Genomic DNA, 20,226 nt, shown 5'->3' on the forward strand with positions numbered 1-20,226 from the left:
TAAATAATTTGTGTGTATTATTCTATTCCAATTTTACTATTTTTGTGATTAATATTACGAAATTAAAGACATGTTATAAAATAAATAAATAACTAAAAAAGAAAATTCAAAATTCCCCCAACCTACCTTCAAAGTGAATTTGCTAATTATTTACATACTAAATTACTAATAATGAACGTTAACAAAGCCAAGCCATAATAACAGTAGGATGATGAGATCAGCGACTATGTTCGTAATGCTAATATTGAACGTCCCAAAGGGCAAAATATAGATACTTCTTCTGTGGCGAGCTCAAAAACCCTCACCATCATATTTTACCTACAGTCCTGCAAGCACAACTGAAGTTTGATGGTAAAGCAAATGTGCTGCTATGTGGACAAGAAATACCAGGTAAACAGCATAAATTCGGAGTACCAAAGTTTGAGCTCGAGACCAATCAAACAAAAACATTAAGCCAAATCAAAGAAAACAAAACTCATGTAAAATTTGCATCTGAAACCCCGTCACATATCTACACATTAATACTCAAAGCTAAAATTTGATAAAATCAAGCACTTAAATATACATCTTTCACATCGGAGTCCAATAATCTTTGGCCAAGGGACGAAAAAAAAAAAAAAATCCCACCTACCAATTCAAGTCTAGGATCCAAGAGAGTTCCTTTTAAGATATTTACTGTCTTTAGAGTAAAAGGTCACCTATCATGATCGATGAAGAGGTTCTTTATCTGAAGAATCAAACATGCTTAACATACCAACTAGTAAAATAAAAGCAAACGTTCGATAAACATGGATATAAACATTTAGAGAAACTAATGGCAATGGATAGATGCAGTAAGGCAAAAGATATGAAAGGCTAAGAATCCCAACATTGTAGGCCAGTGACACCATTTTTACTATTTGTACTGACTGCTATCACTCCAGTTTCAACATTGTAGGCCAGTGACACCATTTTTACTAAGTTTCCACATAGTAGAAGCAACAACTAGGGAAATCTAACCACTATCCTTAGATAGCTTCTCACAAAACTAACAAAAGTTACTCCCACCGTTCCTAAATAATTGATACAGTCAAACTTGGCACACATGCCAACGCACGAGTTTAACCTTAAATATATATATATATGATTAAATATAAGTTAAAAAAAATAAAATGTTTGATATTATGAATATGGTAATAATACTTATTTAACAATTTATTAATCATAAAACTTGTGTTATACACTTAAATTTGATGGTCGAGGTTAGTATATGAATAGTGAAAATTTTCATACGTGTCAATTATTCAAGAATGGATACTCCCTATATCCCTTCCTTACTCCACCTAATCCAGCTCTCACAAAAAGTGGGCCAATGGTGTAATAAAAAAAAAGGGGACTGATGTAATAAGAGCTAAGATTGCAAATGAGACAAGACAACCTATAAGCTACGCTACTCGACCCGAGTGAGCTCATCGTCCACCAAGAAAATTCAAAGACCTAAGGTGTTGTTGCATTGAGGATACTCAATATAAGTAATGAAATTCATGGGTTTTAAGTTCCTAATAGTGGTTCTTATTTTATTCCATCTTTTCCTATGAAGTATGAACTTACCATAAACCCCTTGTTCATGAATTACAATTTCCCAGCGCCTCCCCCCCCCCCCCCCCCAATCCCCCCGTACTTGTATTTCTCTCTTTTGACATTGCAATGGTTTAACCCCATCATGGCCATCAATGCTGCTCCAGCATCACCACATATCTTCCAACTCTTCTTAAGAATTATATTATTTCCCCAAGCACCACCAAAATAGACATATATGCCTACCCATCCCCACCAGAAAAACTGAAAAATTCCCCCAACTTTTGCTCAAATCCACTCAACAATCCCTCAGGCCAAAGCACTACTCCACTCTTAATCCTAAAAAAAACACCTCACCCTGCTCCCAACAAGCACCAACAATAATGTCTTTTAACTTGAAGGCTATGGGTAAGAGAGAGATAAAGGTGTCGATGTTGATCAAAAGAGACAATGAGAGGCAACAACAATGACAAGAAAAGAACGCAATGGTGGTGGAGTGTTCACGTGGCTAGCCACACTGAGATGATTGGGTGAGAGACTAATTGGAAGTTTGAGAATGGCAATGATTCTAATGCATGCAAAGAGAGATTCTGAAAAGGGATAGTTAAGGGGCTTTGCTACCTTTCCTGTCTTTCCGCGAGAGCCAAATGACCGTAGGAAGCATGATCCTTCCTTAGAAACAACAACGAATTTTTTTTTTTACTTCCTAGTCAGTTATACAAGAAAAATGAAGTGCATTTTTTTAATGTCATTAAGCCTCAAACTATTATATTACTTCAAAGTAATATCTCTCTTACAAGAATTTTAGAGAAGTAATAACAAAGACAAAACTGAAGTTATACATACAATGCAACAGATGAAAATGAGAGTTCAATTTACCTACAATATTCATCTCAGTCATACATGGTAATAATATCAGCATCACTTCCAATGAGGCCACCTGATGAGCAAATGAGATCAAAGAAAAACACAAATCTCAAGCAAATGAGTATGGAAAATATGATTTTGTTTTGAGAACCTACTTCCTATAAGACCATCATATTGTGCACCGAAAAACTTACCTATTCAGGTTTTCTAATGTAGACTCAATAACCACTTTAAGTATTAAAGGGGTAACATGATTGGCTCGTAATACAACCAATTCCACAGGATGTCCGACGTTGTCCCATAGTATCTCAAAAAGCTGAAAGCAATAGAAAATTCAGGAAACTAAACCCATTTACATGGTAATATACTAATATATGATGCATAAATAGTTTGCATCAAATAAATATATCATGTATAATTAAACATAATTGATTTGTTGGTACTCACAACTTATAACTTAAATCAAAAAAAAAAAAAAATACAAGTCACACTACTAGCAGCACCTCAAAGCACATTCAATATGTGACTTTCAACTAAACTCAATTACACAGTAATATATCATGATGAAGGCAATAACATATCAATAATTCAATTACAAAAAGGTTCAAACTTCAGGAAACTGAACCCATTTACATCATGATATATACTATCATGGTAATATACTAATATATGATGCATAAATAGTTTGCATCAAATAAATATATCATGTATAATTAAACATAATTGATTTGTTGGTACTCACAACTTATAACTTAAATCAAAAAAAAAAAAAAATACAAGTCACACTACTAGCAGCACCTCAAAGCACATTCAATATGTGACTTTCAACTAAACTCAATTACACAGTAATATATCATGATGAAGGCAATAACATATCAATAATTCAATTACAAAAAGGTTCAAACTTAGAATTATTGCTAATAATGTAAAAATGAAGAAACACATCATCATACACCATCAAGCACCAGAAATGTATTATGATACCAAAAACAATAATAATTTTTTGCAAACAAAAGCACCCATATAGTGTAATGAGTAGGTTTTGAAAATGCTAAAGGCATGCATATGATGTATTATACAAAAATTGGCAATTGGCAATTGGCAACTTAAGGATAATCACCCAACACTTGCATATAGAGAGTATAATCCATCTCAGTTTTTGTTGATTTAACAGACAAATGAAGGCCTCATATAAATGGAATTTACCTGTAAGAAACATTGAACCATTTTCCCATCACACTGAACTATAACATCATGCAGACATAAGCCTGCAGATTTTGCAGAAGAGCTTGATATTACCTATTTTGAGTTGCCAAGATCACAAAAATTTAATAAATAGTGCTTTAATAATATGAATGAATTACAAGCTATCTGAAGAACATGAACAATTATAAAGACCGCATAAACAGATAATTATGTTATTTACGCCTATGCATGTCATCTCATCCTGACTTATACATGTCAGTCAATCCTTTTCTAAGGAAAAGTCATAGAAGGTACTAAAATTGCCGCAAGTAACCAGCTTTTTTTCTTTTTCTCTTTTACACTCCCTTTATCTGATTTTAGTCTTCCTACTTGGCATTGGTAAAGTCTCAAAAGAAAAAAAAAATGACCATTAAATTATCTTGTACAAACTTTACAAAGTATATTATTAGTATAATTTTGTCAAAAAAATAAACTTTATGAAAGTACTTTTAGAGTTCTAGAGATAAACTCAATAAAACAATTATCATATACATCATAACTCAATAAAACAATTATCATATACATCATAGTACCAAATCTTAATATACATTGATCAAACATAATAAATTTTGACTGTAAAAAGTCAAACAGCAAGAGCTATCTTTTTATAGACGTGAAAAGATAAATTATAACGTAGCAAATCAAAGAACGTGCACGCATTTTCATTGACTTTCTGGCTAGACCACAAATGCTCACAAGATTTAATACAGAGGACTGACGTATAATATTATCATACATACAACAATAACAACATACTAGGGAGCTAAAAAAAAAAAAAACTGGAATGTAGGTACATTGCCTAAAACAAAGTTTTATGGCTGTGTAACATGTATCACTTCATCACCAAAAGTTAACATTACAATTGCAGGATAAGATACTTCATCTTTTACATACAAATCATAGCACTAGGTGGAACACATGATTGATACTCATATTTTATAGATCATTAATACCTGATTTAAACATCAAAAGAAAGACACATGTAGAATATACATCATATGTCAAGAAAAGAAAACAACACGTTATAAAAGATTACCTTTTCAACTATAACACCTTTAGAAATGCCAGGAAATCTCTGCATAACTTTCTCTGTGATAAATAAAGGAGCTGAGTGGAAAGCAATTGCCTTAATTCCCAAAGAAGGTCGACGAAATTCCCTGTTGTTGACAGGGTAAGACAACTTTCCATTACGTTTTAAGTGGTAAAAAACATAAGCTACTCATACACACACCCATATACATCCACATGGCCAACGTGGTATTACATAGCCTAACTAACATTTTCAAATGCAACACACTCATTAACTCCTCTCCCTATTTTAAAGATTATTCTCCATCCAAAATGTAATATCATAGTTTATAAATTCTTAAAAGTGCAAAACCTGAATATATATATAGGGGAGGGATTCGGTAAGAACTCATCCTTATATAAGAACCCTTTCTTATGTAAGAACACCTTATGTTCTAAACATTTTCCTATGTTTAAAATTTTTTCTACTTATGTTCTAAAGTTTTTCCTATATTCTAAAATTATTTATACTTATGTTCCAAATTATTTTCTATGTTTTAAATTTTTTTTTTTTTTTTTTTTTTTTTTTTTTTTTGCTTATGTTCTAATTTTGTTCCTATTTTCTAAATTTTATTTTTTCAGCTTATGTTCTAAACTTTATCCTATGTTTTAAATTATTTTTTCAGCTTATGTTATAAATTATTTTTTCAAGTTATGTTCAAAATTATTTTTCTTATGTTCTAAATTTTTGTTTGCTTATGTTCTAAGTTTTTGTTATGTTCTAAATTTTTTCTGCTTATGTCCTAAAAATTTTCTTATGTTCTAAATTTTTTTCATTGTTCTAAAAATAAAGTCTTCAAAATTACAGAAATGCCATTATTAAAGGATCATTTTAGATAATTAGATCAAAACTAATAAATGGTTGAGATTGGCTCTTATATAAGTTTGGGTTTTTTTATATGGAGAAGTGTTCTTATATGAGTCTTCCTCTTTCTCCATATATATACATATAAAGGGTTGAAATTCAATGAGAAGTTTCTTAAAATGCGAATGTGCATAAGTACTAAATGTGCATATTTTTTTTCACTAAAACTGATTTTCAAACTAATAAGACTTTGATTTTTCTGGAAAATTAGAATATGTGCATATTACGTACATAATTTATGCGCATCGAATTTGGTCAGATTTTTTTTTTTTTTTTTTTTTTTTTGCACATTAGTTATGCACAAAAAAATCCTTCTCATCCTTCTTATTTTAAGGAACTTCTCATTTGACTCAAAATCTATATATACCGTATTTTAGATCATTTGCATCCCATTGCCCCAAAAAAAAAAAGCAAATACCAGCAATGTGACAAATTATTATTGTACCTATATTTCTTGTAGTGCTCCCACCATCTGTAAACCACATTTATCGGCATAAAAGTAGTAAAAGTGACGTCATAAAAGGCAACCCCAATGACTTCTCCAGAAGTATTTATTAGAGGACTCCCATCACCACACTATAATAAAAGGTCAATATTAGTCGTATCATCATGGATAAGCAAACCATGTTTAGAATGATTTAAGCCTATTTGACATAAGAAGATATTAGTAAATAGATTGATAGACTACATAGAGAGATGCATAATCCTAACTATTCATAGGTTTTAACATATTGACAAAACCCAATAAAATTATACAACACATCTATACATACACAAAAACAAACATACGTAGGTACGTGTAAAAAGAGAGGACCATACTCTTGTCATGCGGCAAGTCGTCATGAATAGCTCGTTACAATCGTATACACAAGGATCGAGACTGGAAAATTATGAAGCAAAAGCATGATCAATCAACATATTTAGCAACATGGGAAATTAAAGCATAGATGAGTTAATACAACATGTGAAACTACAACTTAACGTTTGAACAAATGCCAGCTGCACTACAAAAGTTATACGGGGAATAGTTTGACCTTTAAACCAATTCACATACTCTCATTTGATTGTTTTTGGTGACTTATACTTGTACAAAAAAAATAGTCATGATGTGGGATCTTGCTATAATCAATCAAAGCCTTAATCGCATAAGTGAGGTCGACTACATGAGCCAAAAATGATTGACGTTATTCCAAAGAAGAATTGTTTGGTATTTATGTCATGCTTAGGGCCCGCCTGGATATGGTGTAAATATCATAGGGGTAGATTTTAATGGGGAACAAAATACTAGGAAAATTAGTTAAGGGGTCAATATTTTGGGGATCTATAATAAAAACCACTTGTAATTCACTTTGCACAAAAATATTAAAGAAATTGTTTTGTTTAATTTTTTTTGACCGAAAAAACATTTAAATCACTAGAATAATACAGTAGAAAAAAGTGAATATCATCCCAAATCATACAGCAAATTAATTTCTTCAAAAAAAAAAAATTTAAAATACAGTAGAATTTAAAAGAAATATCTCATAGATTTAATAATATCAAAATTGAATTTAAGATCCAAGCAAAAAATAATGGATTTAAGATATTGTTTTATCATTGACAAAATACAAAAAAAAACACTAGAAGGTTAAAAACATTGTGATTTGAATTGTACCAACGTTAAACTATGGGATTTGATTATTACGGAGTAATGTCTTATTAGTTTTACTTTTTTAAGTTTAATTTAATTTACTGAGAAATGAGTCCTACACCATAATTACTAGGTTATATATCTATGATGTGTTGACAAATCAAGCTAATAAGAATCATTCTCAAAAAATTAAAACCTTATTCTGACACAATACTCAATTTATCATTACCATTTTTTCATTTGTATCACATTTTTATTCAAGAGGTTTGTCAAACAAATTTAATCATTCTATGTAGTCATCAACAAAAATCTTCCTTCTCCATTCCTTACAATCAAATGCCCCATCCTCACGCTAATCCATATACTTCATATCCTTTCTAAGATCCTAACTCCTTCCAACCAAGTCATTTTCGGTCCCCCTCTCCCTCGTTTAAAAAACAAAGTAGTTTTTGTCTTACCAATATTCGCCGGGAGCGGCCATCAGATCAAAAGGGGTAGCAAAGTAACGCCCCACTGCAACAACATCATCTCCGGGAGACAGTTTCATTACATTTGAATGAGGACGGAGTTGAAATGATATCTCCTTGGGATCGATTAGTTGGCTTGAATTCAAATCAAGACAATCTTCTAATTGTCTCAAAGAGGCAGCCTCGAGTGGGGAATCTGACTTAAAACTTACAACTGCTAAGTTGTAATGGAAATCATATGCACAAAGTTCTCCGGTTGATGATCTACCATCTGAAAGCTTTATAATAATCTGCAGCAACAATTATAATAGTTCACAAAGTACTTCAAAATTCGATATAAACAATTAAGCCAAGAGACTATCATAATCATATTTTATACATGCTAATGCATTCATGTTAAATTAATTATTAGCTGTTTAATGAAGCCTATAATTAACTACGCTTAATCATCATCAAAACTTCAAATTTCTGAAATTTTCAAACTTTCCAATATACTATTTTTGGATCGAAGTGCTATGGGAAAAACAAGGAAATAAACAAGTAAAAAGATAAAACTTGTCCCAACAATCACAAAATAGATCACTAATCTCACACCGTGATTAATCACAAAGATTAAATATTTTTAATAAACCAAATCTCACAAAAATGCAAATAGAAAGAGAAATCTCAAATATTCATGAATCATCAAAAGTTCATACAAGTTGATTCTCTCCTATTTATAAGGCTGCTATAACTTCTTTATGTTAAGATCATTACAATGTGACCACTTGTAATACAAACGAATTAAGATCATTATTTTATTTAAAACAAAATAAATGAGGAATTATCATTTCCTTGACACTTGCACAAGCATGCATATATATTTTGGACCAACAATCATCAAGATGTTTTCATTAATGAATCAGCCGATTTACACTACCGATCACACAGCTAGTTCAACTTCAAATAGTCATATTCTACACCTTGGTATGATCAATGATGTCTTGAAAAGATTACACGAGTGTCAAAAGTTTGACAATTAACAAACAACCAAGCATTTGTATTCCTTTTTAATTCTTACTTCCAAAAATAATTGTCATAAAGTAACCTCATAGACTCTGATACATAATCATAGGCCAAGATTATCCTAAGCATGTTATAATGTTATAAAAGCATTTCCATATAGTTGTATTGGAGCTAATATGCCACCAGTTTGAATACGGGTCATTATGTCATAGATCCACAATGTACTCAAGGGATCCATGGACACCACCACATTACTCATTTTCCAACAAACATATACATAGTGAAAACAAAAGGGAATCATGCAACCCATAAATCCAAAGGGAAATTCCCTGTTTCTCATGGTGAGAAACAAAATTTATTTCTCATGAGGGCATTTTCGTGAATAAATCAACAATTTTTTCAATATTGTGGGCTCCACAGCTGAATAAAGTTGAAAAAGTTGTTGATTTATTCACAAAAATGCCCCCATGAGAAACGAATTTGTTTCTCACGGTGAGAAACTGGGGCTTCCTCAAATCCAAATATGACAAATGTAAACAAATTTCTCAATAAAACACAGCTCTATGTAAGGTTTTACACAAGCTAAATTCACCGACCTTGAGTTTGTCCGCAAGAATGTTTCGGCCACATTCATACTCAGTATAAGGCCTCATAAGATTTGCAGAAGTTATAATAATACCAGTGCAATCATCATAACACTCAACGATTGTTCCAGAGCATTGATATAATTCCTCCTCGCCTAAAAAAAAAAAAAAACAAACCAAAAAAACACCCGAAGTTAACTATGCTTTGTTGAACCAAATTATTAAAAAAAAAAAAAAAAAAAAAAAAAAAAAAAAAATTAAAAAATACCTGTGAAAGATAGAAGAGAAACAACTGAAGGAGAAACTCTAAGAGCGGCTCTCTTAACATTAATATCAAGGTATATATTCTTCTCTCTCATTGAAAACTTTTGACAATAATGACGCTTAGCAACTAGATTCTCGACATCTGAAGCTGTAAATAAAATTTAATTAACAAACATACATATGACTATGTTAGAGTCTTAATGGGTGATTCCAAGTTCGTTTCTGTTATTTTATCAATGATAATGGAAATATGTTTCTCAAATAGCAAACTTGTACATTATTTTGCATTGTTCCTAAGAGAACGGGGCTCCTTTTAAAAATCGGTTTCGTATTATTTGCAACAAAGGGTATTATTCATTGAAGAAAAGGGAAGTAAAGCTCACCAGAAGACTCAACAATCTGTTCAGGAACCCTCCTTTTCCAGACATTCCAAGTTTTTACCTTAAATTCATCCATTACTCTTCTTCACCTAAAATCAAGCACAAGCAGGCCCGTCACTGAGGCAGGGAAAAGAGCTCTGTAGTTGAATCCTAACATTAAAAGTGTTGTGCAATACATTAGCAACCAAATTATAATTTTAGTATTCAATTATCTCATAATTCTAGGGAAATTGTAGATATGATGATAACAAATACTTACCTCAGAAGCTGCTTCAATGGGGGATACAAGAACTAGATTCACGCCAACTGCGCTTCAATGGAGAACGTTCAACGCGCTTAATTAGAGCAATTCAATGGATTGGACGCCTTGAATCCCTATAAAAAGCCATGAGCCATGACCCGCCACACTTATTAATGGGTTAGATCCGTCTAATAAATAATTAAAATAAATGGGCTGAGTGGCCTAAGTCTTTATACTACCTCCGTTTCTTATTATGTGCAACAAAAGGGTATTATTTGTGAGACATAAAATATTCCTTTGTTGCACATAATAAGAAACGGAGGTAGTACGTTGTTCAATTATAGGATAGGGCAGACCTCTTAAGGGTTTAGAGTAAACCTGTGTTTAAAAAGTACTGAAGTATGTATTAGTTTATCTTTACACTTCCATTTCTCAAATACTGTCTTCACACATCAAAGCTTGTATAATTTGTCTCGTCAAAAAAAAAAAAACAAAAAAAAAAAAAGCGTGTATAATTTATTTGTAGTTTTTTTGTTTTTTTAAAATAAAATTAAAACGACTGAAATTACATTAATTAAACTGAGTTTACAATAAACGAATGGAAAGTATGGTAACATAAGTCAATCACAAGTTATCATGTGATAAATATGGTTAAAATAAGTTTTCCTCAAAAAAAATGTGGTTAGGATCATAGGATGACTCTTTTGTAATATCCGAATATTTTATAGTTTTATATTATATATTTTATAAGAAAATAGTTATTTTTATTTATTATATCACTTTCCTAATCTTATATTTTTATTTGAGAGTTCGGAAAGTTTTAAACCTATTTTTTATGGCTTAAGTAAGCTCTCTGTTTTCGGAGTCTATATAACCTATATTATGAACCCTTATAATATTTGTTACTCTATGTCAATCCTTTTAATATTTTTGCCTCTTTATATCCTTCATTTGTCATTCCGTATATTATGCAAAAACCCTTATTAGCTTGCCCTCTAATTCTTTTCTCTAATATTATTCTTTCATCATGAGACCCTTTTATTATAATCAACTAGATATTTTACGAGGCCATCATCATTACATTTGGTGATTGTTGTCAATCTTGGCACAATTAATTTTATCAGCCCATTCGACTTGAATTTTTAGAGTAGTAGTTAATTCTTTTTCGGTTATTAGTGGTGTCTCAATGTTTAGATATTTTTTTCGGAAAGGTAATCACACGATCTTTGGAGTTGTTTGTATAATTGTTTTATATAATTATTGTATGATTTGCGCTTCATATGTATGATTCATGTATATAATTATATGATTTGGTCAAATTTAATATCTTGTTACTATTATTGTATATGATTGATTGTGTTATTATGTTAGGGTTTTTAATGTTGTTGCTTTAGGGAGTATTATTATTGAGGTTTAGGGTTACTAATGCAGAGTATTAATTTTGGGTTGAGATTTGATTAATTTTGGATGCTACTATTATTACCCTAAGAATTGAGATATTTATGAATCGAATTGCTATGTTATTTGGGAACCTATGCCATTATTGAGATATTATCTATTAGTTGTGAATGATTATTTGATCGATGTATGAGATCAAAGGTTGAGAATTATATTTTGTTCATGGTTTGAGGCTCGGAGTTATATACCTTAGTCCTTGGCATGTTGGGAAGAGGATGATAATCATGAGTTAAGAATGAGGTACAATCTTTATTATTTATTTTTTTTAATGGTCCCCTACAGTGGGAATTGGTCCGTACGTGGTCTGGTTTATGGTGTTCTTCTGGTTATTGAGGGTATTCAAGTTTTTATACTTGTTGGTTTGTTATTCGAATTGCCCATGTCCAAAGCTAGGTATAGAACAACGAGCATGGCACACTTATTGGTTAGAGGAGTTAATTGGGTAAAAGTTCGTATTAATAATCGAGGTTGAGTTTGATAAAGGTTATTTTTAGAGTAGGGAGTTATTTCACTCTTGAGGTGTATATGTGTAATGTAGTTTTGAACTACATTGTTTAATTGAGTTGATTATATTAATTATTCTATTACTCTTTGTATTTTGATTGGTGGTGATTACTCAGCTTTTTGCTGACATGTGTGTGTGTTGTTTTGTTGTGCTACTTGTGTTTGCGGCCATGTCTTTTTCTTATGGTGGCCCTGCGACGATCTATTTTGGAATTTGTCCTTAATGGTGAGCATTCAATTCAAGTTTGTCTAAGCAGGTTAATCAAGTGATCGTAGCTAAAGGAGCTCAAGTGTTTCGATTAGTCTGTTATAACAAGTTTGTAAAGCTGTATAAATAGCTCACTTAGATTTATTGAGTTGTAATTATTGGGATTTTGTAAGCCTTAACACTTGACAGGATATCGAGTGTGGCGGTAATACCTCCGATTTAGGTGTATGCTTCCGCAATTTTATTCAAAGGTTGTTTATTTTTCCTTTAATTCTTGTTATTATTAGTTAGTAAATCGGGGGTGTTACATCTTTTTTCGTGGCCATTATGTCAAATTAATTGTGTCCTGTAAAGTGTGAACTATACAACTGTATAGGTAATGTTACCTTTACGGTTTTAACATTAGCCGACGGTCACCTACATTTTATTATATTTGCAGTTTCAGACTAGCAAGTGTAGAATTGTATGAGTTAGTTAATTGTATGAGTTGGTTAGTGATCTGTGTAAAACAGAAAACTATTGCTCGTAGTGAATAACTTTGGAAGTGACGATAACTTTAATCCTTTTTTTTTAAGAAAAAACCATCTAGATCAACCAAAGAAATTTCCAAAATGCGAGGAGGGATTACATCACTCCACACCCGTTGGGCAAACTCCCATGGTTGAAAGTGACTCAATTTGTGTGCTATATTATTATCCCCTCGCTTTACAAAAGACCATGAAACACTAATATATTAGAAGAAAAAAATCTAGAATATCCTTTATAATCAGATGAAAGGAACAGGAGCCATACAAACGCTTCCTCGTTGCCTCAATCACCACCAGATTATCACTCTCGATCCCAATGCAGCCCATACCCTTGTGTCTCGCAATCTTCATGCCCCAAAATATCGCTTTCACTACTGCAATCTTAGTCTCTCATTTTTTACTCCACTACACCGTAGCTCCCCAAAGCACCACCCCTCACTATTCCTGGCTTCCTGCAAACTACACCCAACCCCGTCCTCACCTCCCCCAAAACATCGACATCAACAATAATTCTAACCACATCAGATGCCGGAGGAGACCTACCCACATAGACACTATTTCCACCCCTCCTTTCCTCATGTTATTCAACTTTCCCACCTCACGCCCCTTTGTATTAATCTTCAAAGCATAGGCAGCAATTTGCTCAACATTCAGATTATCACCCTCAATCATCCATTTGTCCCTTACGCCCCACATAGCCCAACACATGGTAATTAAACTCACTATATCCTCCCCAAAATTACCAAAATAGTGCTCCCACCAGTCAACCATACTATAAAGAGAGTGTGACAACTAACAAACCCATAGAATAATTTTACTTGCTCCAAATTGCTCGGGCTAAACTGCAATCTTTTAAGTTTTGACGTATGCATGACAGATTCTTCTTCTCTTTGGCAAACACTACAACATAGTAGCCAAGGCACAAACTAGCTACAAAAGAAATTAGCTATAAAATCTTATATGGCCTAAAAAGCTAATTTGCTAATTAGCTTACCATTAGACTTGCTCTCTATTTGTTTCATTGGATACATTTTGGCTTTACACCCTAGTGTCCCAACCAGTCCAGCGAACACTCACCCAAACCCTAATTCTAACTCTCGAACCCTACTTATGCGGCGAACTCCCACCCAAACCCCAACCCTTACTCTCAATTTCTCAAACCACACTTATGCGGTGAACTCTCATCTAGCCCCTCGAGTAACCCCTGACTAAGTCCCCCTCAATTAATCCCTCAGCGAGTAACCCCTAACCGAGTCCAACTCATGTAACCCCTGACCGAGTAACCCCTGACCAAATAACCCCTGACTAAGTAACCCCTTAAGTAGCCCCTAATCAAACCCCTTAGTAACCCCTAACCCTTGACCAAACCCCTCAAGTAATACATTGATTGAGTAACCCATGCCCCAAATAACTCGAGTAACCCTGACTAAGTAACTCGAGTAATTTCCTGACTAAGTAACTCGAGCAACCCCGGTCACACGGTGTGGCCAGTCACATATAAATATTTGTGTAATTATAATTATGTCTTGTTCACCTATTATCCAAAATTAAAAAAAAAATAATAAAAAAAAAATATATCATGAAAGTTTACATTAAGCAAGATTACTATCTTATTAAGAGTATTAAATAATGATGTACTCCATAATAAATCACTTTTCAATTTGTGCAATTAGCACCTTAACATTATTCATAAGATGATAATTTTTTTTTTTTTGACAACAAGGAAACAAGTTTACTAAGAGAATAATACTTAGGGTCTTTTCTGATTAGCTGAACTAAGCTAAATTGAATATTTTATGAGAGAAGGAAATTAAAAATTGAACTGAACTGAACATATTGCCATATTGGAGCTAAACTGAACTGAATTGAATTGAAAATAAGCTGAAGAGACAGATCCTTACACACCCACTGGAGTATAATTCCAATTCATGGGCATGGACACCACAGTAGAAATCAGAAAACTCACAACACACACAATTATACTCAAACCCATGAAACTATGGATACACCTACGGACACTAAGTTTCTTTGGGAAGTTTCTTATCCCCCTATAAATGATCCCCCACGCTACCCAAAGAAGTTTGCTTATGATGTTAGTAACCTCTGGTAAATCGAGTCACCCCTAATCAAGGAACTCGAGTAACTCCAGCCACATAGATTAATCCCCCAATTAATGATAATAAAATAAAGGAAAATTTGCGAGAAAGGTCCTTTTAAGTGGTCGACCTTGTGAGAAAGACCCTTTTATAAAAAAAAAGGTGGCACAAAAGGTCCTTTTATCCATTTTGGGTTGTGTAGAGGGTCCGTTGACGGAACTCCGGCGTTGACTTTTTTTCCGGCCAAAAAAAGTCACGTGCATTGCACGTGACTACTTAATTTCATTTTTTTTTTAATCTTTTCCCCTTAAAAAAAAGAGGATTAAGTAGTCACGTGCAACTATTTGGCCGGAAAAAAAAGTCAACGCCGGAGTTCAGTCAATGGACCCTCTACACAACCCAAAATGGATAAAAGGATCTTTTGTATCACCCTTTTTATAAAAGGGCCTTTCTCACAAGGTCGACCACTTAAAAGGACCTTTCTCGCAAATTTTCCTAAAATAAAAAAGGGAAAATTGTAGGATATAGGAGGGAAAATAATTGTTACTCCATCCATTTTCATAAATACATCACTTTCGAATGCCCTATAAAACTTAATTTTTTTTACTATTAAAAAATAATTAAATATTATTAATATAGTAGTCATAATTCATAAAATCGTAATACTACGTATCTATTTTCATAATTTAACTTTGTTTTTTTAAAAAAAAAAAAAAGTAATTGACAATTAATTTTTAAATATAAATATTTTTTTAAAAAAAAAACACGGTCAAAGTTACATCTTTGGTACGCATTTTCTCACTTCTCCATTACAATTTTTTTTCTTTTTGTGACCAAAAAGAGTAAGAACCCAACAATTACCCCCAAATTGCTAGTTTGCTACTCTCGATCAAACTCCAGCAGCTAGCTTGATTCAGTCATGGTAAGTTAAATTGTTTTTGATAATTTGGTTTAATGGCTTATAATAATGTGGTTAATGGGTTTAATCAGAAAATAATGATGTCTGAATTTTCTTTCTTTACAGGGTTCTTTGAGTTCTTCAGAATTATTAAGCTTGAAGATGCAGATGAATTGTAAGATTTGGGTTTTAAAGGCAATTCGGGTCGTAAATGGCGACGAAGTGAGCGAGGACTATTGGACTGGGTTTACAGTTGGCAAAGGTCTGATAATGTGCACTGTAAGTGGTTTTAATCGTACTAAGTCCGGTATTGAAGCTCGTAGAATCGACATGGAGGGTTTTAGTACTGCAAAGTTAGTTTTTGCGCGGGAAAGTTGGGATATAATGCTGTTAAAAGTAAATATTAAGGATGATTGTGAAATTGGAGAATTACTAGCAAAGGACGGTTCAATACAGGATGGAGAAACGTTATTTTCTATATCAAATTCACACCAACTTGTAGGATCCTTTTTGATTGGTCGTGCATCATATCGATGTATTAATGATGTTATTCTCCCTGGAAATGATACCAAAAAATGTTATGCAACTAAACTTACGATTGATAATACCACGCCACCATATCGTCATATGAGTCATGTGTGGTATCATGATCAGTTTTTAAAGTTTGGTGTTAAACAAAAGGAAGGAAAAAGTGTTTGGGATACCACTATTGAAAAATATAAGATATTCCACCCTTTGATTCCAATTATACAATGTCATGGGTTTCTATTTCACCCAACTTCTTCGGGCGCTCCGGTTTTTAATACTCGAGGGGAAATAGTGGGGATGTTGAACTCGAGTTTAGATACGATCGACATTGCCATTCATGTCACTTTGATGAAAGAGTTTTTAAATGTGGCATTAGAAGATGAGAAAGTTCGTCGAAAGTTGGCGGCTCATAACAAGGTATGTTTGTCGATTGTATTATTTATTAATTTTCATGAAATGCATTAGGAAGGTTAGTTAATTTAATTAAGATTGGTTTTGATTTAGTCTTTTAGTGAAGTTTTGTTTCAAATGTGTTAGAATATCAAATTGTTGCTCTTTGTCATTGGATGGTAGTATACTAGTATGATTGTATCATCTTATCAAAGGTGATTATGAGTTATCTTGCCTTATCTTCTCATATAATCTTTAGGATGATTAATAACTCTATTATTGGATTGGGCAAGTTTCTTGAACACAATAAATGTTCAACATTCTATTCAAACACTGACTGTCACAGCCCAGTGGACCATATACAGGAGGTTTGCAATGGCAAACCATCATCTCATCCATAGATTAGGCCTTGCGACTGCAGTGTAGAAACAAGTTAGATTTTATAAGCATCCAAGTTGACAGTTGCAAAGCTGCTGATTGCTCAAGACCACCACCGTTGGAACCTACATGCCCACCACGAACATCTTCTTCATCAGATATTTACAACTGAGCATTGATCTCATTGTTGGACTTGTCTTGAGGAATTGAACAATCAGCAAAAGCTTGATCTTGGTTATCCTTGCAAGCCCATCTGCAGTTTGTTTCTTCAATGGTATCTGCTAGGTTAATTAGCAGGTATGCAATGGTATCTCCAGTTGCACTTCATTGCTGGAATCTGTTATTCCCACATCAACCACATCATTATTCCCTGTCCCTAGTTGGGCCCTTACCTTGTATGCCTCAGTTAAAATGCCAGAATCCGCCACTTTGTGCTTACTCATCAGCTTATTTTTACCTTTCGATAGGATAGAAGGTTCCTTTTAATGACCTATTGCATCCGTGTTCTTAGATTTATTCTTGGGTTTCCCTTTGGCTCTTGAACCTTTAGAATTTTTCGTTTTTTGAGTTTTGTTGGAAGGAACTAACTGACATGAACTCCCAGAATTAGCTGATTCAATCCCATTGTTCATACTAGGACAAGTAGATATCAACACCATTGTCCAGACTTGAGCTTGTGACAACCTTCATCAACAATTGGAAAAAACCTTGTTATAACTAGCTCACTGCCAGAGATGTTGCTTGAAGCATTTTCACTGTCCACATATATATTATCAGTAGAGCAAATATCATTATCGGAATTCTGCGATTGACCACCCTTCATAGGCACCTTATCTCTATCAGCACTATGTTGGTACTCTAAAACAGGATTGCCTCCTAGACAGAGTTTGTCTTTCTTGTATTTTCTGCTATTACTCTTTTCTGAATAAATGGGGAAGCTGTGACTCTTGGGACAGGCATTGCCACAAGAGGCCTTGGGCCCAGTAAAAGACTCAAGTGCCTGGTCAGTGACCTCTGAATCAGGTGATTTACCAGGGTCTGAAAACTTATCAGCAACGGAGCTGTCCCACTTTTCAGAATCCAATTGAGAAGCATCTTAATTAAAGACTACACTTGCCTAATTAGAACAATTCTTTAGGTTTGAACCTGAAAACTGGACATTTGGGTTAACTAATGCCCCTAACAACCTTTTGTAACTTTATGGATGATGTTCTTTATTAATATCTCGATAGTTTTTGTGTTGTCTATCTCTATGCTATTGTTGTTCGGTGATAGTTCGAGGAGTTTACAAGAACAAAAAAATATGTTTTTCTTGAGATTTTTTATTGTTGGGACCAATAATGATAAGGAAAATGATAGTGCTTCTTTCAAATTCATTTGTTAAACCTACTTTTGGTGTATCAAGTTTTTCATCTTGTGCAACATGGTTTTTCAGTTTTACATTTCTGGAATTGGTTTCCATTCTCATTTGTGTTGGTATGCTACTATGGAGATTTACAACTCCAAAGTTTAATTCTCTATTCTTGTTTTTGCAGTGATATTATGGTACATACAGAGAGTTTGATGATTGACACTGCCCCTTTTTGATGCATTGATTGGAGGCTTAGCTTCATTATTGACACTACCACCATTTTAAATCTGATAGTTTGGGTTATGTAAGGCTTATGATGCCTAACCTTGCATACTTTGTTCCAGATTTTTGTTATTTCTCCTTTCTTGTTGCGTTTTGACCTGTGTTGGCAACGGTGGCCTATATTTATCCATCGCGTTTCTCACTGTCTTAGTGTAGGGAAGATAAGCTCTAATAGTCCATACAATGGTGTATGATATACTTTAATTATATCTCTATTGCAGCTTCTTTTTTTTTTTTTTTTGGGAAAGTACTTGAGTTTATGGTAAACTAATGACTTCTTTTCCTTCTCTATTTAATTGCAATGTTGAAATTACTTTGTGCTAATTAGAAGGTTGGTGGTATCTCACAAGGGAGATTACTATTTAATCTTTGTTGTTGTACGCTACACTACTTATACATTATAAAAATCATGAGTTAAGAGTAAGGAGATTACAAGTTTACAACTCTTAACTATTGTCAGTTTGTCACCTTTAGGCTTTAGCAGTGTGTACAGCTCAGTATAGTTTCAAAATATATTTTGTTTGGGTGGTTTTTCTTTGTTATTAAAGTGATTGGGAGCTCAGTGATGTATACAAGGAATATGTACAACATTAGGAGTATTGAGATGTATATTGGGAATATTTGATAGGACGTTTTTTTTTTTTTTTTTTTTTTTTTTTTTTTTTGGGTGTCGAGAAGGAAGTATGATTTTTCTATGATAGTTCATAATATACTGTATATTTAATCGTTTCCTAATTCTAGAATTACCAGAAGTTAGAATTGTTTTATCGTAACAAGAACTCTTAATACTTCGTACTTTATAATTCTATTGATTGATAAATGACAAGCTAGGCTGAGTTTATACACATCCTACTTGATGGTATCGAGCATGTTTATTTTATTTTACTACGTATTTTCTAAATAATACTACGTACATCATGATGACCAAGAGACAAGAAAAAGTAAGAAATTATGTTTTGTTTAAATAAATTGAGAATCGAAATATACATCTCGATAATTTTATTTATTTTGCTTTTTTTAATGTTTTGACTTCATTCTTCCCTTAGTACCGAGCACCAAACGGCGAGGTAAAGCCTTTTAAACACACACAAAGGTGATCAAGGTCATTAGTTACCTTTTCTTGTTTTGTCCTTATAATATGCAACTTTTGCATACTACTAAATTACTAATTATAAGGTCCTTGGCCTCCATGCAAAAGTTACATTATATAAGGATGAAATTACACATTCAAAACACATTCCCATTAGAATTGCAGACAGCCCCCCCGAGGCCTGAAAACGAGCCACATCAGGCAGCAAAATCAGAATTAACTTTCAACAGACCTGACTCAGGAGCTTCCCAGGTGGCCTTAAGCTTTGGCTGCCCATTACAAGAGACTTTTAAATTAAAATCTCAATTTCCATTAATTTTAAATACCAAGCATGGCTTCGAAT

At 33.1% G+C, this 20,226-nt stretch overlaps 1 protein-coding gene across 3 annotated transcripts; it reads right to left on the reverse strand.

The window, feature by feature from the left end:
* LOC145595760 (putative protease Do-like 14) lies at positions 1 to 10,274 on the reverse strand. Of its 3 annotated transcripts, none has more exons than XM_081652182.1 (12): positions 10,192 to 10,274; positions 9,936 to 10,082; positions 9,557 to 9,700; positions 9,301 to 9,443; positions 7,691 to 7,989; positions 6,422 to 6,482; positions 6,048 to 6,178; positions 4,706 to 4,826; positions 3,631 to 3,723; positions 2,619 to 2,740; positions 2,437 to 2,497; positions 1 to 326 (listed from the first exon to the last, which is right to left on the reverse strand). In XM_081652182.1, the coding sequence occupies exons 2-11, from the start codon at positions 10,006 to 10,008 to the stop codon at positions 2,479 to 2,481; spliced, it is 1,206 nt and encodes a 401-aa protein (XP_081508308.1). In that variant the 5' UTR covers positions 10,009 to 10,082; positions 10,192 to 10,274; the 3' UTR covers positions 1 to 326; positions 2,437 to 2,478. The 3 variants fall into 3 exon arrangements, with proteins under 3 accessions (XP_081508308.1, XP_081508307.1, XP_081508309.1); XM_081652181.1 differs by having other exon boundaries at positions 1 to 338; XM_081652183.1 differs by lacking the exons at positions 1 to 326; positions 2,437 to 2,497 and having other exon boundaries at positions 2,622 to 2,740; positions 3,631 to 3,692.
* Between the last annotated feature and the right edge of the window lie 9,952 nt (positions 10,275 to 20,226).

The sequence above is a fragment of the Chenopodium album genome, chromosome 19, assembly GCF_948465745.1.
Source record: "Chenopodium album chromosome 19, dcCheAlbu1.1, whole genome shotgun sequence".
In the NCBI taxonomy this organism is placed as follows: domain Eukaryota; kingdom Viridiplantae; phylum Streptophyta; class Magnoliopsida; order Caryophyllales; family Amaranthaceae; genus Chenopodium; species Chenopodium album.